We start from the raw sequence: 27,301 nt of genomic DNA on the forward strand, positions 1-27,301 counted from the left end.
AGTTGTCTATAGGAGTCACAGTCAACTCAATGGCATCTTTACAAACAACAACAGCTAGGATATCCACTCCCTCTTTTTTTCATAAGAACCTCACACTTCAAACAGAATATTTAGAAACAGTAAGAGCTAGATGCTTTCACATCAAACTTTAATAATACTCTACTTCATATTACAGACTATATATCCTTGGTGCTTCATAAATCGTCTCATTTTACATTTACAAATTGACATCTGAAACCAGAAGTTTTAGAAGCGACACTTCTGTGCCCTAACATAACGGCATTACCTCCAGGCACAGAGGTCACACTTCCTGTCACGTGTGGCCTGACATCTGAAGACCAATCTTAGAGTATAAAACAGAACGTTCAGCAAGTAGAATGTCGCAATTGTCAACCAGGGTCATTTAAGAATAATGAAACTTAGATCACAAATAACCATGTTAATGTTCCTCAGCCTCCATTAGTAGTATGTCTACAGATTAAGATATAATTTTATCAAAACTATTACTTAAAATGTATCCATGTATGTCTATATATATATACATATACAATCCATTCAGCTGCGTGAAGTGGAATACATTTCCATAAGAAATCAGCAAATATGTCAGCCACTTAAAAATGTGAATTAATATTTTATAAAAATCCCCCCCACATGCTGGAATTCTGAAGGGTACAGAGTCACTGGCTAGGTGCTTCCAGGGCTTTCCTCACTGGTCAGTAAACACTCCCTGGCCAACGACTGATGGGGAAGGACAGGTCCTCAGGTGTCTGAGAGTGCCAGTAGTGGTCTTCATCACAGGGCCTCCAACACTCATACGTCTGGGAGGTTCTGTAGAATCTGCCTCAAGGAAGCACAGGCCACCATGTGTGAATCCGAAGGAAGGTTGGCGAGAGACTGAATCAGCTTCTTGACTATGGTCTTCAGACACTGGTGGGCAGCATTCAAGTCTCTGTCAAACTGCTGTCCCTCCATCTGTAGAGCCAGGTGACTGCAGATGTTTCTAAACTCAACGCTATCCTGAAACAAATGGCAAAGACAAACCAGACTTTAGGAAGAGGGGACATCTGCTGTTTTGCTGACTCAGCCTCAAGCCCCTTCTCTCCTGTTCTTTGTTGTCATCCACTGCTGTAGAACAGCCCCCTGACTCCTGGTGACCCCACGCAGAGCAACGCAAAATGCTGTCCGCCCTGCGTAAGCCCACGGTAGAGCGTTAGGATACACAGGGTTTCCAACCGCTCCGTAAACAAAGGTTTACACAGGTACAAATAACTGATGAAAACAGAAATTAAAACAACTAACTCTGGAAATCACCACATGCTCTACAGAAGAAGGATGAGCAATCTCCTCCCGTGTGATTAAATGCCTCTGAAAACCCATCGGAGGGTCAGCTACAGGTTGGTTCCAACTCCACAGTTCACAGCAACAACAACTCAGAATTTACAAAAACAAGCTGATGTTAAAATATTAACCAGCAGTAACAATTTTATTAAAGTGGTATTTTTGTTAACATACTTATTACTTAAAGAGACGGTAGCAAAACTGATAAAAGTTTAGACCTGCTAAGCATACATTTGGGATATGTAAGGATTACCAGTAAAGTAGTGAAATAATTGACAAAAATCAGTGAAGAATTGAGGGTATTAAGATCTTAATTGGCTCTCTCTACAGAAGGGAGAGATGAAAAAATAAAAACTGAAAGCAAGATAAAGAGAAAGAACCCAAATAGGTGATAGAAACAAATCTCGATATTGTCACAGGAAACAATAAGCAAAATGAGATAAACTCACCTTTTGATGGCTAGTGCTCATCAGAATAACGTGTTAAAAATCTAGCTATGTATTGTTTACAAGCAGCACTTTAAAATGATAAGCACATAAATACTGAAAATAAACAGAAGAAGAAAAGTCAAAATAAAGCTGTTTTAATCTTATTGGGGATACAATCAACTACAGTTAATGAAAACAACTCTTCTTCAAGAGGTGATAGCAGTTTTGTACTTGTGTATGCCCAATACCATCATCTCAAAGCACAATCAACCCACAGACGTCCAGGCTGATTTAGCTCCACTTTCTCCACACCTGGACCTCTGGTGACGTAATCCACGGAAAACCCAAGGACCACTCACCTCCAGCAGTTTGAATCCCCCAGCAGTAGCTCCTTGGGAGAAAGCTGGAAAGTTTCCTTTTCTTAACATTTATGATCTCAAAAACTCATGGGAAGTAGCTATGAGTTAATTCCAGTTCAACAGTAGTAAATTTAAATGCTTTGAATTTTCTCGGGAATTGGTAACATCATAGAGCAAAACAATCAGTATGGATAGAGAGGAGTGAATAACAGTGATCACAGGGGTGGTCTAACAGGGATAAGCACATATCATCTTCTCAAACTAAACTAAAACTTGGTACTTCCAAATAACAAAACACAGTGGATATTTAAAAGTCTGTATCACATTGCCCATGATGCAGGTAAATGGGAAAGCAATGTAAGAACACCTGCCCCAAACATGCAACTTTAAAATCTGTGCTTTAAACAATGCACAGGTGTGAAAACATAATGAAAATTTGACAATACCTTACATAAACATAGGGTCGCTATGAGTCGCAAGCAACTCAAGGGCACCTAACAACAACAACATAACTATTATGGAAATACTACAAAATGAACTCTGTGGTGGGTATAGTTAATAGCAAATGGATATATTTATATTTAACATAAATATATATGTACTATGAGAAAGACAATCAATCTCCTCTTGTGCAATTTATAGCCTCTGAAATCCATGGAGGGTCCGTTGAGTCAGATGCATTTAGACAGCAATGAGTTAGTGATATTAGAAAAGAATAATTACTGAAAATTCATAAGCTGAGAATTAACATCAATATATTAGAAAATGAAAAATGGACAATGCCAAAGAAAAATAAAGGAAAACCCAAGAGTTTTACTAAAGATTGGTGAGGGACTAGAGATTTCTTTCTACGTAGTCCTGAATATCAAAGTGAATATCAAGTTCACTGCCACCGAGTCAGTCTGACACACAGAAAGCCTCTACTGAGCTTCCAAGGCTGGCTATCTTTACAGGAACAGAATGACCACCTTTTTCCAATAGAGTAGCTTGTGGATTCAAACCACTGGCCTTTCAATTGTTGTTGTTGTTTTGTGCTGTTCAGTCAACTGTGACACATAGCAACCCTATGTACAACAGTCCTAAACCCTGCTCTATTCTGTGCCAATCTTATTGTCTCTGTCTACCCTCATTACTCTAGTCATTGTATCAATCTACCTCAGAGAGGGTCTTCCTCTCCTACACTGTCCCTCCACCCTCCCAAGCATGACATCCCTCTCCACGGATTGGTCCCTCCTTGCAACATGTCCAGAGTATATCAGATGAAGCTTCAGAATCCTTGCCTCCAAGGAGCAGCCTGGTTTGACCTTTCAATTAGAAGGACAAAATGCTGTACATTATAGCAGCAGAGATCTTTAGTTCTGGATGCTCTTGTCATGTGCCTTTGAGTAGGAACCAGCTCATAGCTGACCTTCCCACGGGTTTTCAGAGGCTGTAAATCACATGGGAGGAAATACTCTATCTTTTCTTGCAGAACAGCTGGTGGACCTGAACCGCAAGCCTATATGTTGGCAGCACAATTCCTTACCACTAGGCCACCAGAGCTCCCTTAGTTCTGAACAGGGAGGAACCAAGTTGCTCGTGAGTGACTATCACACCATGGCAACCCTAGGTGTGTCCGAGCAGAACCACGCTCCCCAGAGCTTTCGATGGCTGAGTTTTCTGAAGTGGATTAACAGACCTTTCCTCTGAGGCTCCTCTCGGTGAATACAAACCCCAAACTTTCAGTGAGCTGCTGTATTCATAAACCAGCAGTATTACCCAAGGATTCCAGGTCTGTCTAGAAGGCGAAGCTATTTTTCCTCAGAAAGAGCCTCTTTCACTCATGTGAGAAGGAGCTGGGCTTCTTATAAAAACATAAACTCTCCCCCAAACACACACACACACACACACACACACACACCCCAAATATGCATTCACTGCAATCCAACAAATAACAAGAGCAGGACCTCTGTGTGAGTTAGTTAATGGCACTGAGAAATGAACATGCCAAAGCCTCAGCTATTACCAGACTCCCATGCTTCCTGCTGTTTGGGTTGCATTTAGAGCAAGAGTTTCCTAATCTATCCTCGGAAGGTGTCAAGGGTTATTAGGATCATCTGCCCCATAGTTTATAGGATCATCTATATTGCTTAGAAATGGAAAAGTAGGGAGGAAATCACTTTGGACTAGTTCTCCAAGATCCATATAAAGGAAAATTGCTCACTTGTTTTATAGAGATCATCCAACTCCCAGGACCAAGTGGAAGATCAAAGACTGCATGCAAAAAGAAATTCAAAATAGAAAGGCTCTCTAATATCTGCGCTGCCATGCCCCTTTTTTGGTCAGGCTGCAAAAAGGCATCCGTCCCCCAACCAAGATGAAAAACACCTTTAAAAATACACCTGTGGACCTAAAATCTGAAACCAATTTCAAGTTTACTGCAAAGAATCAAAGAAGCCATCATTTGAGGAAATTATACATACAATAAAATTCAACCACAGGATTGTACTGGTCTCTGAGGCCCTGGGTATGGTTTAGGCTGCGGGTAAGTGTAGCAAAGTTGCTTAATTTTACTATTTTTAGTACTCTGTTTCTCTTTAATCCTCTCTCAAATATATTAGCAAAGAAAACAGAGTGATAGGAATCTGTTTTCATGGGCCTCTGGAGCCCGGGGAGGGGAAAACGAGACAGGTGACTGCCTTTCTTTTCTACACGGTCTAAAAGCCAGCTGTGGATGCAAGAGCCCCGACTTCCAGCCAAACCACAAGTCACAGTGTGGACGGGCAGCATGCTGCAGGGCTCGTGGGCTTTTGGTGGAAACTCCTGTGAGCAGTATCGCCAATGATGTCACTTAGGATGCTTTCCACTCCGTCACAGGGCACGTCCTCCCAGCACGTTTCCTTAGTGAGGCCCAGCTGCTGCCAGCGGTGATGTAATGTCCTGGAGTCGATGTAATGGCGCTTGGAGCACTCTGCCAGGGTGACAGCTCCAGGCTGCTTTGGCAGAGCAATCTGAAAAGCAGGTTTGGGAACATTTAAAGACTTCTGTAACCCGAGACTCTGCATATGAAGTGTATTGGTGCAGTGGTCCAAACTAACGGGCGCCTTTTACATCTTAAAGTGAGCTGGGATACACTTTTGAGATACACTCAACTGATGTAGTGGGCATGATAGTGCTGGCCTCTTTGGCTCTGTTATGGGTCAATCACATTCATTTCAAACATGTATCCAGTGCCCCCTTCTTAATTAACTCCACCTGATCAGAAGCAATAAGACATGGTATCTGATCTCTAAATAGCTTGGACTTATTGGGAGGAATGAAGTACACAGTACCTGCTTCCAAACAGCCAATGCAATGTGATGAGGGCTGTAGCAAAAGCACAAAGGCCCAGTGCGATGGGAGATGTTCGGAGACCCCTAGTCCAGGAACCACACAGGATCCACACAAAGCCCTTTCTGTTGCACAGATCCTTGCTAGACCTTACATTGATACAAGATTTTCCAAATTTGACTTGAATATGGTGGATAAAATCTAGAGAAACTGTGCTAAAAGCAAATCCATTAACATAAACACTTTTAATCATTAGACTTGGGCTTCTTCCTGGTTGCTGACTGAAGTCTCTCCTGTGAAGGGCAGAAAAAACTATGCAAAGATGTCCACAGTCTACTTTCCAGAGCAGATGACCTGCTTTCCCACCTGACAAAAAGCACATGGTGACATTAAGAACCCTGACATGATAACTGTTGGAGTTTATCACAATGGACCCAGCCCAATGCCAGGACACCCAGAGCATCTTCCCTGGCACAAGAGGGAGATGTGACATTAGAAGAATAATCAGAGGGAAGTAGCATTGCTGACCGTGAAGATAAATCAAAGAGCTGTGGATGGTCTCTAAGCAAAAACCCACCACCACCAAGTCACTCCTGACTCAGAGCTGGACCACAGGACAGAGAACTTCCCCCCTGGGTTTCCAAGCCTGTCACCTTAACAGAAACAGTCACCTCCTTTTCATTTAGTGCAACTGGTGGATTCAAACAGCTGACCTTTAAGTCAGCAATCTAAATCTTACGCCACTGCTTGGATGGCTTCTAGAAACAAAAGGCAAGGAAGTGGATTCACTGACACTTCTCAGAGCTTCCAGGAAGGAGCCCAGGCCTGCTCAGAGGTCCATTTTAGCCCAGTGAGGCCCACTTGAGATTTCTAACCTCTAGAACCTTAAAATTATAAATGTGTATTGTTTGAGCCCCAAAGAAAATGTATTTCTTTGACACTCAGATGTAAAAGGAACAGCCAGGAATTCCAGCTGTTCCAGGCAGGGCCTACCAGGGATGGGACAAAGGCTTCTTTTTCTGACCATGGAAGGTCTTTCATGTGTCCACCCTCAGAAACTTAAGTCCAATCTCATACCACACTTGCTTCCTTATCCTCTTTTGTTCAGCTTAACAATCACCAGTGACTTCAGAGTATGACCTGGAATCCTCTTGCCATCAGGGTTGTGCCATGTGGACAAACTCATGACTATAAATCCCATGCTACTGAGCATAAATACAAAAACACAGGTCACAAAGAAGGGCACGATCTTGCTCTGGACGTTGAATTCCTAAATCCTGCGATTTCTTTGACCTTTTCGCATTCCACAAATATGTGTATAAAGAAGAATAAAATGTTCCTGAGCCCCGAGCTTGTAGCTTTTTTAGCAGCCCCATCACCGTCTGTATGTCAGCTCCCATCACATCATCTAAACACCCGTCCATCTCTTCTTCATGGATTATTAACTTCCTCCAGGTTCTCCTTGTGAGCGCATCCCCAGCAGGATGATTACTTGATTAAGCCTCTCGCTGTAGAATGGCAGTGGTTTTAGGAAGCCTGATGCTATGATTTGATGTTTAGTATTGGGAGGTGTTAATATAAATAGACATGAATTTGGATCTCATTATTGGAAAACTAGTTAGACCTAGTTTCTCTATGTACAAAATGCGGATCACAATCCACCAGCTGCTCCAGAGGAGAGAGATGGGCAGTTTCCCCTCGTGCGATTTGCTGCCTCCAAAAACCTGCTGGAGGGTCAACTACGGGTCGGGTCCAACCTGATGGTACACAACAACGATGATGAGAATTATATGTCACCAACAAAGGCGAATCCCTAGGAAAGGGCATCAGGCTTGGTAGGACAGAGAGTCTGTATGAGAAGGAGCCCTCATTAAGATAGAGTCACACACTTGCCACAAACTTGAACTTAAGCATAACATCGACCATGAAGGTGGTTCAGGACTAGGCAGCATGTGGCTCTACGATGCCTGGAGTCCCCTCAACTGAGAGCCAGCCAAAACCAGCAGCTACGGTGAAAATGAAACAAGAAAAAGTGCACGGAGACAGACTAGTGCTCTGCAGAGACAGAGCTGTCGCCACTGGAGGTAACCAGGGCTCCAGGCAGACACACAGGAGAAGAGTCAGACAAGCTCTCTGGGAAGGAACAAAGAACGTCTAAGTGTGGATTATCTTCCAGTTCTTCTTTGGCCATGTTCAAGCTGTATTAAGGTTGATTGACTGTTGTGCCAGGAAGCTCAAATTGGCAAGGATCACACATAAACTGAAGACTGTGCTATTGGCCAAACCCTTTTCATTGTACTATGACTGAGAAGGCTTGGTTATTTTGAAGATATTCAAGATATGAAAGTTTTTATACCTCCATGAGGGGGCTCTGGTGGCCTAGTGGTAAAGAGCTGTCCGGGCAACCTCAAGGCACATGGTTTGCATCCACCAGATGCTTCATGGGAGAACGATGGGCAATTCTGTCACTTGCTGCCCTGAAAACACACTGGAGAGTCAGTTATGAGTCGGTTCATAAGAACATCAAACAGCATGCCTCCATAGTACATTACACTGGACCAATAGGACAACATGATAGAGAAGAGTAAAACTCTCAATGACTTCATCTTACTTGGATCCACAATCAACACTCTTAGTACCAGAAGTCAGGAGATCAGGAAATATAATTCATAGCTAATTAAAGACCTCCCCACCAGAATTCCCCTTTCCTCTTTCTCTTCTTCTAGCATAAAGGAACTGTCTTAGAAGTACTGCCACACTCACACTTCTCTGGAAATCTGTACAATTGAAACTACATGCTCAAAGTTTAAAAAAGAAAAGGAAAGTCTTTATCTTATTGATTTTGTCCTGAAAGGATACTCCCATCAAAACCAAAGCCTTGAATGCAAAAATGCAAGCTGGTTGTCTGAAAACAGTATCAATGGATAAAAAAAGTGGACAAATCAATGGGCCTTAAGGTTGTTGCCATTGTTGGGCTATAACTACAGTGACCCTGTATACAAGAGACACACTGGCCCGCTGTGTCACTCTCACAATCACTGCTATGCTTGTGTCCATTGTCCATTGTTGCAGTCCCGTCTCCTTGAAAGTCTTCCTATTTTTTACTGGCTTTATCAAGAGTGATGTTCTTCCCTAAGGACTAGACTGTTCTGATAACATGTCCAAAGTACACGGATTGAAATCTCACCATTCCTGTTTCTAAGGAGCATTCTGGCTGTACTTCGTCCAAGACAGATTTATTCATTCTTCCAGCAGTCTATAATTATAGTCAATTATTCTTGGCCAACTCCATAATTCACAGGTATTAATTATCTTTTGTTTTCCCATATTCATGATCTGAATTTTGCATGCATACTAGATGACTAAAAGTTATGGCATGGGTCAGGCACACCTTAGTCCTCAAAATGACATCTTTGTTTCTTAACACTTTGAAGAAGTCTTTGGCAACAATGGACCCACTGTGCCATTTAATTTCTTGATTGTTTGCTCCCACAATTGATGACTGTGGGTCAAAGTAAAACAGATTCCCTGGCAACATTAGTCTCTTCTCTAATTAGACTCTTCTCTAATGATTAACAGAGGTTAATCATTATAGCTTTATCTAAGTCAACCCAACTCATCATTGCTTTTGAGTCAGAGTTGATTCAAATTTGACCCTCTGTTGGGTTTCCGAGGCTATAAATGATAGCGGAGATTGCCCATCTTCCTCCCACAGAGCCACTGGTAGACTCAAACCTCTGAGGAGTTGTGGCCCTAGAATTAGCAGTGCAGCTCCTTACACAGTCGGCCACCAGAGTCCCTTTACAAACACAGATAATTTTTAGACAATCTGTATTTTTTTGTTTCCTTTAGTACCAGCTTCAAAATAACTTCTAAATTGATGCAAATATAAATCAGTTCACTCTCTCTTACCATCTAGTGTTAAAATAATCCAAGTGTTTTCAAAACAGTCACATCTTGAGGTCTATTCCCTTATTATAATCCCTTCAAACGTGTTTATTTTTAAAATGGTCCCTTTTGCTCCTTCTGAATGCCTAGCAGCCTCTCTCACCACCTGGCACCCAAGTGACCCCATCTGTGTTAGAGTCTAACTATGCTCCATAAGGGTTACAGTTACGATGCTTCTGTAGCAAAGCATCAGGCATGTCAGTGGCCTCGAACCATCAATCGTTCAGTTAGGAGCTGAGCATGCTAACTGTTTGTACCACCATGGAACTTCTATTATCCTCTAATAAAATCACAAAAGAAAACGCTTTCCCCGGGTCACTGTGCCTGCTTAACCAGCAGCTGGTTTTCCTGAATGCTGCTGTTATTGGTGTTAGGTGCTGTTGAGTCAAGTATGACTCACAGCGACTCTATGAACAACAGATCTGAACCCTGTGTATCCTGTGCTACCCACGCAATCTCTAACACACTCGAGCCTATTGCTGCCGTCACTGTGCCAATCCACCTGGTGGAGTGGCTTCCTCTCCTTCACCATCCCTCCACCTTTCCAAGCATGATGTCCTTCTCCTCCAAGAATGGTGTCCTTCTCCAAGCATGATGTTCTTCTCCAAGCATGATGTTCTTCTCCATGGAATAGCCTCTCCTAGTAACATGCCCAAAATACATTAAGAAAAAGCTTTAGCATCTTTGCCTTCAAGGAGAACTCTGGTTGCACCTTCTGCAAACATAGGTTTGTTCTTTTGGCAGGCATGGGATAGTCAGTATTCCAACACCAGAAAGTAAGCATAAACACACTGTGATCCTCTACATGGGATATGTACGTAAAATGGGAATTATGGCTACTGGTTAACAGTAATAGAGTGACAACCATTTTATCATGAGTGGCATACTGTAAACTGCCCCAATTTTATTTGGTACATTAAAATCTGGCATTGATACAATGAATAACACATAGAACAACAGAGAAGCCAAAGTAAACACAACCATTTATAGACAGATGATCTTGAAGCTCATTACATTATAAAGAAATGGTTTCTGTAACAAAAAAAACAAAAAATTCAGGAAAAAAGGAACATTTGTTTGCAAAAAAAAAAAGGGAAATGCATATCTCTTGTTGTTGATTGCCTTTGAGTCAAGCACAATTCATAGCGACCCTATGAACAAAAGGCCAGAAGCCCCTCTACAGCTATGGACATTTGTCAAGTTCATAGAGTTTCCAGAGGCATGTTATTTAGGAAGTGGATGCTACTCCTGCTACCAACTCAAGATAAATCATGATGTAAAGGCATGATGTAAAACCTAAAACTATAAAGATCATCAAAGGAAAAATAAGAGCAAATTTAGGAGGCAAAGATGCTGAAGATTTGTCTTTTATACTTTGGAGATGTCGCTAGGTGAGGCTTAGCAAGGGACATCAACGGTGATGGAAAGAAGACTCTACATGATGCGGATTGACACAGTGATTTCAGCAAGGGGCTCTAGTGTTGAGAAGAAAAGGAATCCCAGAACACTTAACTGTACTCATGCAAAACCTATAACTAGACCAAAAAGCTATTGTGAGGACAGTGAACAGAGCAAGGGAACACTGAATGGTTTAAAATTAGGAAAGGTATGTGTCATAGTTATATCCTTTTTCCACACTTATTTAACCTGTATGCTAAGTAAATTATTCAGGAAGCTGGACTTGATGAAGAAGAATGTGGCACCAGGATTAGAGGAAGACATCAATAGCCTGCGTTAGGCAGATGACACAACCTTTCTTGCTGAAAATAAGGAGGTCCTTAAGCACTTGCTGTAGAAGGTTAAACACTGCAGCCTTCAATATGGATTACATCTCAACACCAAGAAAACAAAATTCCTCACCACTGGACCCGACAGGCAACATTATGACAGATGGAGAAAAGATTAAAACTGTCAATAACTTCCTCTTTCTTGGGCCCATAATTAATATACTTCGTACTAGCTGGCAGGAGATCAGGAGACATATTGCACTGGGAAAGTCAACTGTCAGAGTCCTCTCCAAATTTTTAAGGCACAGTTTGAGAACTAAAGTGCACTTGATTTAGGCCATGGTCTTTTCAGTCACTTGCCATGCATCTGAGAGCTAGACAGTGACTAAGGATGACATAAGAAGAGCCGATGCCTTTGAACTGTGGTGTTGGAGAAGAGTGCTAAATATCCCATGGCCTGCCAAAAGAACAAAGAAATATGTCTTGGAGAAAAGTGCAGCCAGAGTGCTCCTTAGAGGAAAAGATGATAAAGCTTTGCTTTACATACTTTGGGCATGTTGAGGGACATGCCTGGAAAAGCGTAGGGTTGGTGAAGGAGAGGAAGACCCTCAACCAGGTAGAATGACACAGTGACTGCCACCGTGAACTCTAGTGTGTCAGGACGTGTGAGGATGGCACAGAATAGGACAGGGTTCAGATCTGCTGTCTGACTTGACAGCACCTAAAAACAACCAGTTAAAAACACCACCACCAAGGAGGTTTGTGCCTAGAAGAATACAATGAGCCAAAGGAGACCAAAAGGAGAGCATTTTGTAGTCCAGATCCAAACTGCTCTCAATCACAAGCCATTTGAGAGATGCAATTCAAAGTAACAATGAGATACCATCTCACCACAGCAACAACAGCACAGTTTCGTAAGACAGAAAACAAGAGCTCTGGTGGCTTAGTAATGATGATCTGTGCTGCCGAGGAAGAAGCACACAGTTTGAATGCAGAAAAAGATGGGCAATCTCCTGTGTGATTTAATGCCTCTGAAAACCCACTGAAGGGTCAACTACAGGTTGGTTTCGACTAGGTGGTACACAACAACAACAACAATGAGGATTTGGAGAGACTGGGATTCTTACACACCACTGGTGGAACTGCAATATGCAACCACTGTGGATAACATAGGGTGCTTCCTCAAAAAGTTGGAAATAGAAAGACCATCTCCAAATCTTACTAGTATGAACCAATCTCAGAGAAAGAAAAGAAAAGAAACATGAACAAAAACACATATACCCATGTTCATTACAGCATTATTTACAATAGCAATGAGACAGGAATAATCTAAAGGCCCACAAACAGCCAAATGGATAAATAAACTGTGGTACATACAAACAAAGGGAGTTCTGGTGGCCTAGTGGTGAGAAACTGTGCTGCAATCCTGAAGGCATGTGGTTCAAATCCACCAGCTACTCCACAGGAGGATGGGCGATCTCCTGCTGTGTAATTGAGCTGCCTCTGAAAACCTGCTGGAAGGTCAGCTATGTATCAGTTCTGACTTGATGGTACACAACAACAAACATATAGACAATATAAAACCATTAAATGTTAAAGAATAGTGAAGAATTTGTGCAATACTGCATAACATGGACAAGCCTAGAGAGCATTATACTGAGTGAGGCAAGTCAGTCACAATAGGACAAAAATATCCCATGGACTGCCTAAAGAACAAATAGTGATGACTTGGAAAATGTGCAGCCAGAGTGCTCCTTGGAGGCAAAGATGACAAAGCTTCATCTCTCATACTGTGGACATGTTACTAGAAGAGGCTGCTCCTTGGAGAACGATGTCATGCTTGGAGGGGTGGAAGGTCAGCAAATGAGAGGGAGCCCTTCATCGAGATGGACTGACATGCTGACTGCAGCAATGGGCTCAAGTTGGTCAGAGACGGTGAGAAGGATATCACAGGGTAGGAAGGAATTCAGATCTGTTGTTCATGAGGTCTCTATAGGTTACACTTGACTCGATGGCATCTAACAACAACCACTTAAGGGTGGATAGATAGGGAATTCAAGCAGAGAGATCAGAGTGAGTAAGAGGGACTTCCCCCAGGTACATGCACAAGTTTGACAAGCATATTTGTTTGTGCTGCAAGTTTCTTCTCATATATAGTACAGCCAACAGATAGTGTTTGTGTCAATTGCTTAACCATAGATAGTCAAACTCCCGGAGGGAATAGGGCACTGGACATGGGACCTCAGGGCCCTGGTCTCAAGGGACAGCAAAGTCAATCGGCCTAACAGGTCCCACACGGACAATGTTCTACACCCTGGTGAGTAGTGACTATAGTTTTAAAAGCCTTTGAGCAGACATCTAAGGTGCAATCAGTCTAAAGCAGAAATATGGAAAATGAACAACAAATTTAAAAAAGAAATTTTTTTCCATAGGGCTAACAGACCCTAAGAACCTAAATTTCCACAATCATGTATTCAGAAGAGCTAGATGGCACCCAGCTACCAGTGCTCTGAAAGGGATCACATTAGAGGGTCCTGGACACCATGGGAGATAAATGTGGAATAAAACTAAAGATTGTTAAAAAAAAAGCCAAAGGTCTAAGCCTAATAGAGACTGGTAGAACCCCTGAGTCTGTGCACCTTCCCTACCCTTTGAACCTGGAACTGAACTTACCCTTGTGGCACAACATATATGCCACAACTTATAGCTAAACGATATGCAGATTCACAAGGGAAACAAGAAGATCCATAAAGGAGGTGCTGAGTCCTTAAGACCACCCACCATCCAAGATTCAAGCACTCACTCTTCATTGTCCAGGCAAAGTCACCTCATAGTCAACCCTCCACTGAGTTTCCCAGGCTGTAGATCACATGGGAAATCATGCATCTTCCTCCCCTGGACCTAGCAGAGAGCCATGGCGTTTGGATTAGCAGCACAACTCTTTATAAAATCCAAAGAGCAGCATTATTAGCTTAGGGATAAATCTCAGAACACTGGAATGGAAAAGATGGAAGAATGAATGAAAACGAGGACCACAGAGTGACAGTGGAAAGACCACTGTTACATGGGGAATGTAATTAATGACATTAAACATATGAATATGTATGAATAGTTAAATGGAATGCCAATCTTCTATGTAAACTTTCATTAAAATCACAACAAATGTTTAAAATGGTGGTAGAGTTTACCTTAGAGACACAGCTCTTAAGGGAGGAAAAATAGAAAATAGAAAATTATAGACACATAGGAACTAGGAAGAGTACTGTACTGATACAATGTGGAGGTTATAATCCACATCACAAACAAAACGTGTATGGATGGTCGAATGGAAAACCAATTTTCCCTGTCAGCTTTCGCCCAAAGGACAAGTTTAAAAACATTTTAAAGAGTAAGACTTTGATCTATAAATTCACTGGCTGCCTAATCCCAAAATCAGTACCCTATAGATACGTAACTAGGCAATAATAAAACACCCAATGAAGAATCAAAATACCTGCCAGTCATCATAAAAATCTATCATCCACAGGAAATTAAACATTTTTACTTGCAGTGTGCACCCACTGAAAATGCGCCCGAGTCACAAAGGTCTCTTCCACCTTTGCCTTCACTTCAATCGGATACCACTGTTATTAGAGAAGTCCAGTGAACACCGCTTTGTGATGGCTACAAGGCTCTGATTCTGGGTGGCTCATAAATCATTTTTTAAAAACTATTATATAAAATATGAAAGCAATTCCACGGAGACATCAAATTTAAGTAGCTTTGTTTTACCGCTGTCCTGCAATCTTTCCCAAATGTTTCACTGCAGAAAGCTCCTAAATCCTGATCTTTCTCATGTCACTTGTATCAGAGAAAATTACAGTGCTATTTGGAGAAGAGTTGTCACATCCAAGGGGGCAACCAAAAGCAACAGAAATGCTGTTTTTCTAAAACAAAAGTCTACTTGTGCTCCAAGTACAGAGCAATGTCCGTGGGTAGCTATACAAATGCTATTTCTACTGTAGGGTATTAACAATTTTTGAAGACACAATTTTGAAGCTTGGCTTGCAGATGCTAAGTTCACTGCCTAGCATAAAAGGGGGCGGGGGAAGCACTGGGGATCTGGGTCTTTCCCTGACAGCCACTATTCACACAGGGAGTTTGCAGAGCGCCAGCGATGGCTGAGAAGCCAACATACCAGCTTTATGATGTGGCCCTCTCTGATTTGAATGAGAAAAGCAGCAAGGACCAGGTAATGTGACGGAATCACTGGTAGCAGCGTGAGCTAATGGGAAGAGGTGAGCTCACCAGCACGCTGGATCTGCAGAGCCAGAGCATCCATCTGCAGAGACGCCATGAAACGTGCTTCAGAACAGAACTCATGGAAACGACACTCTTCCTGAACTCTCAGAGGACGATGGCTAAGACTCAGTCAGAGCAGCTTCATTACTGGTTTTGGTAATGGTCCCCATAGGAAGTTGTAATTTTCTACTTCTCTCTGGTGATAGCACCTACAAGGAGTTTGTGCTGCTAACCAAAGGTCACACCTCTGAAATTTCTGTTTCTTAACTCTCAAGGAGCATTGCTGGTTCATCAGTAGAGTTCTCACCTTCCATAAGGGAGACCCAGGTTCGATTCCTGGTCAAGCCACCTCATGCTAAGATGCAGAGGTTTCTATGGAATTTCCAGATTACAATGGAGTGGGAAGAAATGTTTGGTGACATACTTCCCAAAATCAGCCAATAAGAACCCTAGGGAACACACATGGTCTGACACAGGGTCTCCTATGGGTTGCTGGAGAGCAGCTAAGAATCTTGGTGAGTAAGTCACACAATAGCAACATCTTTAAGTCAGTGTGGTGTTAAGGGTTTATTGTTCACAATGGCTTTCCTAGCCATTGACTTTGACTTTGCCACATGGGTGGGTAGGAATAAGTGAATGAGGCGTATTAATCTATCTACGGAGATTGGCCAGTCTTGCCAATAAATTGAGCCGAATTTGAGACTCTCGCTGCCAGCAAATAAGAAGCAGAGAATGAATTGTGCCTTTTGGGGCCAAAGCTACAGGAGAACAGCAACAGCTACAGCAGAGAACCAGAGACCTAACATGAGGCAGAGCTGTCCTTGGGATTGTTACTCCACAGGACCAGAGCTCGGTGCCTTTGCCTAAGTTTATTGGAGGACTCAGAGCAGGGGCAGGGGAGCCACAATGGCAGGAAACAGTGGCAAAAAGCTGTGAGGGAGGCTGAGCGGCTCTAAACATGCTTGACAAATTGTCTTAACTGAGAAATTGTATACTGTTGCCAACTGAAATTGTATACTGTTGTTGTTCTTATGTGCCATCAAGCTGACTACAACTCACAGCGACCACATGCACAATAGCCTCATAATTGTGAGTATGATTCTGAGTACTCTTGTAAGCTGTTGCAAAGGGTTTCAGACCCAGTACAGCAGTAAGGTTAGTGTTGAAATTAGCAGAAAGAGATATGGGAGCAAGGGGGAGATGCCCGACCTCATAGGAATTGGTTTTGCGTTGTGCATGATGATAATGAGGGCAGTTCTCCTCGCCGGGTTAGCTGAGGTCAGCTCTGGCCATCCCCCTGTGGCACTTGCTCTTTTGCAGTCAGTCGTTGGCATGGTGCTACAACAGATCACTTTTGGGGGCATCCTTACTCTGCTTTTCTCAATAGTTTAGGAAAATAAGAGCAGAGTTTATAGGTCAGTTCCATTAATATCAAGGATATAATATGCAATAATAGTAAATAGTAATTTGTTGTTATTCTATACTATTGAGTTGAATCTGACCCATAGCTGACCCTCCACTTGGGTTTCAGAGACAGTAAACAGCATAGGAGGAGACTGCCTTTTTCCAATAAAGCAGCTGGTGGGCTTGAACCATATGTCGTCAAGTTGGCGGTGCAGTTCATTATCACTAAGCCACCTTGATAAATAATAACAAGCATTAACTTGTGAGTTGTTGTAGTTGTTGTTGTTGTTGCTGTTGTAGTATACCTTTGAGTCATAACTGACCCATACTGACCCTCTGGTGGGTTTTCAGAGGCAGTAAATCACATACAAGGATACTGCCCATCTTTCTTCCATGAAGCAATTGGTGGATCCAAACTACATATCTTTGGACTGACTGTGCAATTCCTTACCACTAAGCCATCAGAGCTAGCCCCAACCTGTGAATAGTAATAATAACAATAATAATAACAACAATTACTATTAAAACGTGCACTCACTGACTGGAATTTTTATATGCTCTATTTCAAGGCTGACATCAGTCCACTTCAGGGGTAGATTTTTCTCTGCTTGCTTTACGGGTGTGAGGACACAGAAGCCCAGGGAGACTAACCGACCTGCCCAGGTCACACAGCAGGAAGGGGCAGAGCACTAGATTCCAGTTTCTAACGCCTGTCACTGAGTTGCCAATTACACAGCCCCCACCTACCCTCCTTGACAAGCAAACCCCTCAGAAGCCCTATGTCTATGAGATTCCCACAGGCTCCCAAGCCACACAAGTGCTTTCTCCATTAGTGAAAGTCCTCCAAGAACAGTTCTGGTGTGTAAAACCGATCTATGTGTTTTCAATTTTGAAAAAATATGGAAAACATTCTTCCAAACTGTTTGAATTAACATCAGTCTTAACAAAGCCAAGTCTATGTAACCAGCTCCTACATAGACAGAACACTGGCTCTGGTCCACTCCATCCGTGCTGTGTAACCATCACTCTACAGACTCAGAGGAGGGCTCACCATTCTCCAAACAGCACACTGAGCAAACGGCCAGGATGTACATCCTCTGGACAAACTGCTCCCTGCTTCTGGCCCTTCTGAAAGCACCAGTTCTCCTCAGGGCTCCTGGGAACTCATAGCCTATGCAGAGGGTGAACAGACTAAGAAAGAAGTCCCTGGAAGGTGCCTCAGTTAAGCACTGGACCATTAACACAGAGATTGGCAGTTCAACCCCACCAAAGGTGCCATGTAAGAAAGATCTTGAGAGCTGTTTTCAAAAGGCCACAACTTTGAAAATCCTGTGGAGCACGCAGGGTGGTTATTGTTGTTGATGGCCTTCGAGTCGAGCACAACTCATAGTGACCCTGTGAACAAAAGGCCTGAAAGCTTTCTATAACTATCGTCATTTATCAAAATTCATAGTTTCCAGAGGCATGTTGTTTAGGAAGTGGATGCCACTCTTGCTTCCAACAAAAAATCATCACGGGTGACTGGGAAGTAATGAGGAGTCCTGGTACAGGGCCAGCTTTACTGGCTGCTAACTGAAAGGTCAGTAGTTGAAATTAGGATCTGCTCCTCCCGGGAAGGATCTCTTCCCTTACAAGTTTACAGCCTCAGAAACTCAAAGAGGAGTTGTTCTAAGTCAGAACAGACTTCATAGCAGCAGATTTGGTTTCAGAGGGTAAGGATGTGTAAGATCTCTTTCTAACGAACAATCTGTGTCTGTGATGTTTGCTCATGAGAAAAACGAGCAGACAGAATGCAGCAGAAAAGACCAGCAGGAGGAGGACACTGATGGCAGGCGAACGGAGGTTTGTCCCCATGCTCAGCAGCGAGAACTTTCATGATGGAAACAGTCCATCGATGAGACGGGCTGCCTCTGACTTGATGGCTACAACAGTCGCTTAAGTGCAGAAGGATGGTGAGGACAGCTCAGCACCACGGTGTCCCTTCTGCTATGCACAGGGTCCTATGAGCCAGAAGTGACTTGATGGCACCTAACAACAGCATTTCCTTATCAGACAGTAGAAATGAGATTGTAGGCAGAAAGGTAGTTCTGTCAGATGGCCTCAGAAAAGGAACAAGGGGCTCGGAGTTTACAGAACTTTCCACTGAAAACCGAAGCAGCAAGCCCATTCCCTTCAGAACAGAACTGCCTCCCCTGGGTTTGAAGGCATAAATCTTGAAGGAAGCTGACTGTTAACGGCTTTCTCCTATGGAGCAGCTGGTGGGGTCAAACCAATCTTGGGGGATGGCAGCCACTTGCTAACCACTGCGCTACAAGGACTCCTGAAGAAGGCATGTGGAGGGCAGAAAATGCTTAGGGCCGATGCTGAAAGCAGCATGGGGAAAAGTCAGTTTGAAAGGCCCTCAGAGGGATTGTTACATGGCCGAGGGACGTGTCAAACGAAGCTGGCAGGTTTCTTTTCTTTCTTCCTTTCTTCCTTCCTTTCTTCCCTTCCTTCCTTCCTTCCTCTTTCTTTCTCTCTCTCTCTCTTTTTTTCCTTTCTTTCTTTCTTTCCTTTCTTTCTTCTCTCTCTCTCTCTCTCTCTCTCTCTCTCTCTCTCTCTTCTCTCTCTCTTTCTTTCTTTTTTGTAGTGAACGTTCCAATCATCGGACAAGGTCACAGCATTGTTATTGACTAGTATCAGAAAAGTCAGTCTTCTGATCTTACTCCCAAACTGTGACTTAGTTTCCTATGAATCATATACTCCAGACAGGTCTGCAAAATAACCCAACATCCTTACCCCGATACCCAGGTCTTTCCCTACCTGCCTCTACTTATTTCTCCAACATCACTTTTGCCTTTTGCCCTCATGAGCTAATTGCAATCCTCCCAAAGGCTCAGATCCTTTTTATATTTTCAGGCCTTGTTTTTGTTGTATTGTTAGGTGTCATCGAGTCACATCTGATTCATCAGTCACATACGACTCATAACCTTACAAACAGATCTGAACTCTGTTCTATCCTGTGCCATCCTCAGCATCTCTGACAGACTTGAACCCATTGCTGCAGTCACTGGGAAAATCTGTCTCACTGAGATTCTTCCTCTTTTTTACTAATCTTTGACCTTTCCAAGGAAGAGGCTCTCCTAACATCCAAAATATGAGAGACAAAGCTTCACCATCTTTACCTCCAAGGAGCACTCTGGTTGTACTTGTTCCAAGACTTATGTTTGTTCTTTTGGCGGTCCATGGGATATTCAGTACTCTTCTCCAACACCACAGCTCAAATGCATCAGTTCTTCTGTCATCCTTATTCATTGTCCAGCTGTCAGATACATAGCACATGACTGGAAAAACCATGGTTTGAATCAGGTGTACCTTAGTCTTTAAACTGATATCATTGCTCTTCAGGACTTAGGAAAGGTTCCTGGCAATAAACAGACTTTTCCAATGCTATATATTTCCTGATGTCTTGACTGCTGGTGCCAAAAATGTTGATTGTGGATCCAAGTAAGTTGAAATCATTAGCAGTGTCAATCTTTTCTCCCTGTATCATGATGTTGCCTATTGGCCCAGTGGTGAGGATTTTTTTGTTTTGTTGTTGCTGACATGTAAACTATATTGAAAGCCGTAGTCTTTGATCTTCTGCAGCAAGCACCTCAAATTCTCCTTGTTTTCAGCAAGCAATGTCGTGTCATCTACATAGCACAACTTGTTGATGAGCCCATCACCTATCTGGAAGCCATATTCTTTTTTATAAAATCCAGCTTCTTAAATTATTACATCAAAACTAAGCAGTGGATTTTGACTAAGGGTTACGCTGTGTATCAGAGGAGAACTGTGCTTTATAGAGTTTTCAATCGCTGATTTTTCAGAAGGAGATTGCCAGGCTTTTCTTCCAAGTTGCTTTCAGGTAGATCTGAACTGCCACCTTTTTGGCTGTGCACATTACCCACACGAAGCTCCACTGGAATTCTTTCTTTTCTTTATTTTATTTTATTATTTTGTGTGTGTGTGTGTGTATGTGTGTACCATCAAATCGCATCTGACTGGTACAGGAGGAAATTGTCGCTCCTTCTCCAGCAGAGCATCTGGTAGATTCAAACTGCATACCTCTGGGATTGCAGTGCAGCTTCTTGCCACTAGGCCACTAGAGCTCCCTTCCACTGGAATTCTTTCCCCTCTAATGCTGAGAGAGCAAGCAGACATTTTGTTAAGGCTAACCTTTCAAAGAAGCTTTCCACTGTCAGCTTAGATAAGATTTCTTTTTCATTCTCTTATTCTTGTTGTGTGTGTGTGTGCGTGTGTGTGTGTATTCCTGTAAGTAGTCCTAATGTCACAGAGTACTTAACAGTTTATCATTTCTCATATGGACATCTTATCATATCTTAAAATCATTGACATTAGGATGCATTCTACAACTGATAGGATGCTACACTTGACAAGGTTTCTTGTTTCTCAGCAGCACAAATGGAAAGACGCCTCTTATACTTGAGAACAGTGGTGAGTTGCAGCTTCACTGTGCTAAGTATTCAATCTCTGCAGGTAAAGATAAATGTCATTTTCACCTGGCGGTTGTCTTCCCCCCCACCCCTGCCCACTGTGGGCACACAGTGACTATAACAATGGGTCCAAACATGTCCAAAAAGGTAAGGACAGCACAGGATAGGGTTTAGATCCATTGTTCATAGAGCTGATATGCACTGTAGATGACTCGATGGCACACAACAACGAAGGCATTTTTATTGTCTCAGTTGAGGTTAAGTGCTACTGGCATCTAGTAGGCAGAGACCAGGGATACAGCCACATAATCTGTGATGCCCACATAATCTGTGATGCATAGGGCAGACCTGGAGGAGAAAGAATCATCTACCTCAAACTTTCAGTAGTGAACACAGATGCCAAGACAGACTAAAGTAGCAATGTGTGTCTGGTCGTAAGTATGCTTTGTTGTGTTGATTTAAATCTTCCACAGTCTATTTGTGCAAACTACGTAACCACTCTTCTAGAACAAGAAGAGTAATTCTTAACATGAGCTCTAAGCTTTCCTCAACACCCCTACTTCAAATCCTTAGGAAAGTCTTGGATGGGTCTACCTGCTATGGTTTGTTATTGTTGATTCCCATCGAATCGAGCATGACTCATAGTGACCCTTTGAATAAAAGCCTTTCTATAACTATCATCATTTATCAAAGTTCATAGAGTTTCCGGAGGCATGTTGTTTAGGAAGTGGATGCCACCCCTGCTTCCAAAAGAACTGACTATGGGATCACAACTTTTTCTTTATGATAACAAAATACCTGCAGATAACTTGGGAGATTCTGTATAGCCTTGATCCTTGGCACAGCCTTGATTCTTGGTGGCCTAGTGGTAAGGAGTTGCACTGCCAACCCAAAAGCACATGGTTCAAATCTACCAACTGCTCAGCAAGGGGAAGATGGGAGATCTTCTTCCCTGTGATTAACTGTCTCAGAAAATCTGCTGGAGGGTCAGCTATGGGTTGGTTTAAACTCGATTGCATATTAACAATAGATAGCTTTAAGCTATAAGTAAGAATCAGCATATCATTCATTAGATGCCACAAAGGAAATTCTACCAAATGGAAAAGCTTTCCAGGTATATAACCACTTTAGAGATCCCTGGATGATGCAGTATGCATCTAGACTATACTGGACTACTAACTGAAAGGTATCAGTGGTATCATGGATGAAAGATGGAGTAATTTACTTCTGTAAGATGAGCACCACTGAAAACTTTACGTACAGTTCTATTCTGAGACATGTGTTCACCATGCGCGGGAATCAACCCAACAGCAACAGACTCTTTTCTAGGTTAGTGGTTTGTGGTGGCAACCACTACAGTTTCCACCATCAGTTTGTCATACCACAGTGGCTTGTATTGTTAGGATGCTAGTTATTGTGCTGTGGTGACTGTAAGGTCAGAAGTTCGAGTCCACCTAGGAATGCCTCAGAAGAAAGGCCTGGAGATCTAATTCTAAAATCTGTCCCTGAAAACCCTATAGAGGAAGTGGGGAAAGTATGATTCCATTGTGAGTATTGTAATTAATGTTAGAAAAAAATGTATATTAATCTAATTTGCTTTGTAAACTTTTGTTCAAATCATAATTTTTCAAAAAGAAAATGCAAACCTACAGAATTCAGTCACACACACACACACACACACACACACACACTCTCTCTCTCTCTCTCTCACATGTTCAAGGCACCAAGAACAGGAATTAAGTTTACACCTATATGTGCTAGACTCCCAGAAGTTCAGGCCAAATTTTGGAAGCTAAAAGGTTTCAGAGATATGACCCTATATCCATCCAGCTAACTAATGGCAAGGTCAGGACTAGAACCCAGGCTTCAAGTTCACCACATGCCCTTGGCCTCACCAGCTGCATATCGAAATTGGCTCAAGTCCTTTGGTACCTCAAGAGGAAGCCATGTGCTGCCAACAGGAACCGAGCAGCGTGACTTAGCAGTGGTTTCGCATTAAACTCCGGGTGCCAAGCCACTCTCACCCCATTCCAGGTGAACTGAAGTTCACTCTCTGAGGCCCTGTGCTTTGTAAGGAAGGAAATTTACGCAACGACAATTGTAATTCACGTGTATACGGGAACTCTAAATGAAGACATTTTATTTGTTCTATCAAAGGCAGAGGGAACGTAAAAGGTGTGCCTTTAAGGCTCTGGGGAAAGAGGTACTAATTTGGAAGGGCAGCTAGATTCTGGGGGAGACAGCCATCGCCATCCTCCATCTCCGGAGCTGCAGGAGTGGCAATGGCCTTCAGCTGGAGCAGGAAGTGGGCTCCATGTGCACAGCTTAAGTTTTGGGCAAAGCCTCTCTGAGTCTGTTCCACAGTCAGGTGGCTCCAGGTGGGTCTCTTCTTGCCTGACTGCCAAGTCCGGGAAAGGAACTGTCACCGCTCACCTTTCCCCTTCTGAAGCCCGTGGGCGGGCGGGCAGAGGTCCAGTCCCAGGATCCCACTCGGGCGCCACCCTTGTTCCAGCCCAGCCGTAGTGGGGCCCTGCAGGGTCAGACTCACCTTCAGGTGCACGGGGAAGGCCCGCTCCTGCTGCAGGGGACCCAGCAGCGTCTGCTCCACGCTGACCAGCTCGGAGGTCGAGTCCACCACGCGGGCCAGCGCGCTGCGCATTGCCATGCGGGCCAGGGTGCAGGGCGCGCGGGGGTTCTGGGGGAAGGGCAGCAGCTCCGCGCCCCCCTCGGCACCTCGCACCGCCTCCGCCTCTGGGGAGCCCGCCGGCGCCGCGGTGCCACCTCCGGGCCTGCGCCCCACGGCCCCCTCCTCGCGTCCGGACCCCGGGCGGGCCCGCGACGGGCCTGGGCGACGCGCTGGGGCGGCGGACACGTGGTCCGGGTCGCGCGGGCCCCCGGGGCCGCCCGGACCTTCTCCCCACCCCCACTCTTGCTGCAACAGCTGCAGGGTCTGCAGAGCTACCATCTGGTGGCTGATGGAGGCCACCAAGGGCGCGGGGCTGGCCATCGCCTCCACCGGCGGCTCCGTGCGCAGGTGGCGCTGCGGGCGGGGTTGGCGCGGGAGCAGGGGGTCCCCGAGGTCACATCTCCCAGCCCGAGGCTCGCTGGCTATGGGTGGCCGGCCAGGCCTCGGGGCGCTGCTCGGTGACCCGTGCTGGCCCCTGCGTTCGCTTCCAGTGCGAATCAGCTTGTGGGGACCCAAGGCTGCCTGAAGTGCTGCTCTGTGTACTTGAAAAGCGGCCAGATGCTGAGCTCTGCTCCTTCCTGCTCCCCAGGGCTGTGATGGGGAGGACGCGCTGGGCGGATGCGGGCATCCACACCAACACCCCGCCCTGCTGTCTCTGGAGAGAGCTTGCCAAAGATCATTTAAAATGCAGGGTGGGGCCAGATGAAGACCCACCAAAGTGTGAAGAGCCTCACACAGAACTTGCACCTGCTCTTCTCCCACCCCATCCCGTGAGGAATTTTCAGGAACTTACCGGAATAGCTTTTATCGCCCCCCCCCACCATACGAAGGTGGGCTTGTGTACCTCCAGACACAGCTTATCAATGGCATGTGTGCAGCAGAGAGCTTGATAGTCAAGGCAGCATTGGGACGCAGAGGGGAGGCCTACTTCTAGACTGACCCACCACCCACTGCCCTATGCGGATCCCTGGTGACTTTATATGCTCCTCCCAAAAGATTTTAAGCCACAAGAGGTGAAGTAAAATCCTTTTATGAGCCAAGAACTCAGGGTAAGCTGTACACATATTCGTTGTTCATGAAACCTAGCATTGCTACTACCTTGGCCCAAAAGAGGACTAGCAATGTTACCCCTTAATAGCTGAAAAACCATGGATAGGTGATTGCATTTTCAAAACAAAACAATGCATGAGGTGAAGGATGAAGTGGGTGAGAGTGATAATATGAAGGAACGTTCCAGAACCGCATCAGTGGCTATGCCATCTTCCTGTCATGGAAACCTCCTTAGCAGTTACCAGGTGCCTTCCAGTCTCTTCTCACTCATGTGAGCCAAAGTAGAATTGTGCTCCATAGGGTTTGCAGCCACTGATTTTACAGATGTGAATTGCTGGATCGTCCTTCCAAGGTACCTCTGGGTGGATCTGAACCTCTAGCTTTTGGCTTGGCAGGTTCACTGTGGAGAATCTTTGCAGCCAAATATACACTGTCTGTACCACACGAGATACCCCAAAGCACTGCAAGGCAGGGCCAAGGGGCAGGTTTGTGGCAGGCTAGTGGGCACGCGGAGGCCTGGAAGATTTCATTCTTCCATAGAAGGGGTGAGGTGTGTCACTAGGTGATGCAAATACAATGCACCGTGGTGGCTGCTAACAAAAGTTGAAGGTGTGAATCCACCCAGAGGTACCTCGGCCAGATGATCTGCTTCTGAAAAATCAGCCCTTGAAAACCCAGTGGAGCACATCTCCACTGACACACACAGGGTCACCATGAGCTGGAATCTGTGATGACAACTGGCCTTTTCCTCAACAATCCACCCTCAATGCTCTGGGGTGGAGCTTGAGTGGGAATGCTGCTCCGGGAGTCTGCTAGTCTAGAAGGCGGTCATCAGAGACATGGGTGGGAGGTGAATCCGGGAAGGTTTCTAACTCTGGCATAGTATGACCCCTAGTAGTCCTCTCAGCTCTCCAATGAAGGTTCCTTCTGGTTCTCAGTGTTTTCTTCGCCTATAAAAACAAATCTGCATGCCAAAGTAAAGAACATCTTTCTTAAATAAAAATGAGTATGTTCAATCTAATTATCACTAAGCAAATATGTATGGCTGCATTCTGACAGGATAGAAATTACTTTGGAGGAAAACAGTTTAATGGTAGATTAGGTTCCCTTGCCATATAGTTACTGAAATTCAAATTAACAAAATAGAGAAATTCTTCTCTAGGTAGGTGTTTGGTTTGGATTTTGGAGGGGGGGGGGTTAAATCGTCACGTGGAAATGTGTTGGGTTCAATAGAGAAAACTGGGAATAGTAAAAACTAACCCCTGATTTCCACAGAGTATGTTAGGTCTCCAGGGGTACTCCTTTTTCCAGATACACAGGAAATCCCATTTCATGGCCAACCCTTCCACTATCAAACGGCTGACTGCAAAACCTTCTTGACAGATGGAATTCTCGCCAACAGCAGGATTGAAATCACTGGACTCAGTCTGACCTGAGGCCAGTACAGCCTTACAGGGCTGTGAAGTTCTCCCCCTTACTCCTGGGACCAAGAGCTAGTCCATGCATGGATTTTCTGGTATCCTTCAGGGAGCACTGGGTCATCCATCAGTCTTGGCCAAGGGACACACTGTCATTTGCTGCTGTTGTTAGTTGCCGACTTGTGGATTTCAACCCTTGGTGACTCTATATATGGAGAACATGTGAGTAGAATTCTGCTGCGTGGAGTTTTCTTGGCTGTGGCCTTTCAGAAGCTGAACACCAGGTCTGCCTTCTCAGCAGGTCTGGGTCAGTTAGAACAACAAACTTTTGGGCTAGGAGTTCAGTGCTTTAACCCTCTGTACTACTGGGAGATTGCTCTTTTGTTATAAGCGTGAAATTATTTATGTTCCAAACTAGAGAGATAAGTGAGTCAACTGAACATTGTCGAGTCAGAACCAAATCATAGCTGGGTTTCCAAGATTATAAATCACACAAGAGGAGATTGTCCTTTCTTCCAAGGAGCTACTGGTGACTTTGAACTCCCAGAGAGCTGCAGCCTTTAGACTGGCACAACTCACTACGTGGCCTATGACTCCAGAAGTCCCTGGAGTGATGGGGCACTAACAGAGGAAAAGACTGTTGAGATCAATCAGCAACATGGCTGATCTACTTGGGTCTAAAATATCCTAAAGTTGCAAATGCTAGGCGACCAGGCCAATAATGAGTCACACATTTCTTATTCACTGTCCATTCAGGCTGGATGACCAGTTTGTCTGTGAGGCAGAATAAGTTGATCTCACCAGACAACAAGAACTGAATGTGGAGGAGAAAAAAATACCCAGTGGAAATTATTGTTGTTGTTGTTATGTATCGT

General features: G+C 44.1%; 1 protein-coding gene across 1 annotated transcript; it reads right to left on the minus strand.

Annotated features, from left to right (window-relative positions):
- Nucleotides 1–810: 810 nt before the first annotated feature.
- On the minus strand, nt 811–24,279 carry DLEU7 (deleted in lymphocytic leukemia, 7). Its single transcript, XM_006879513.1, has 2 exons — nt 23,821–24,279; nt 811–1,017 (listed from the first exon to the last, which is right to left on the minus strand). Exons 1-2 carry the CDS (start codon nt 24,277–24,279, stop codon nt 811–813), a joined length of 666 nt encoding a protein of 221 aa, XP_006879575.1.
- Between the last annotated feature and the right edge of the window lie 3,022 nt (nt 24,280–27,301).

Source organism: Elephantulus edwardii, unplaced genomic scaffold, assembly GCF_000299155.1.
Source record: "Elephantulus edwardii isolate Elephantulus edwardi_28Jun2011 unplaced genomic scaffold, EleEdw1.0 scaffold00004, whole genome shotgun sequence".
Classification (NCBI taxonomy): Eukaryota; Metazoa; Chordata; class Mammalia; order Macroscelidea; family Macroscelididae; genus Elephantulus; species Elephantulus edwardii.

Excerpts from the sequence above, each read along its gene's own strand:
- DLEU7 (XM_006879513.1), bottom strand. The coding sequence starts at position 24,279 with ATGGCCAGCCCCGCGCCCTTGGTGGCCTCCATCAGCCACCAGATGGTA. Across the intron at positions 1,018-23,820 it reads CCTTCCCCGTGCACCTGAAG|GATAGCGTTGAGTTTAGAAA; the intron begins GTGAGTCTGACC and ends CATTTGTTTCAG.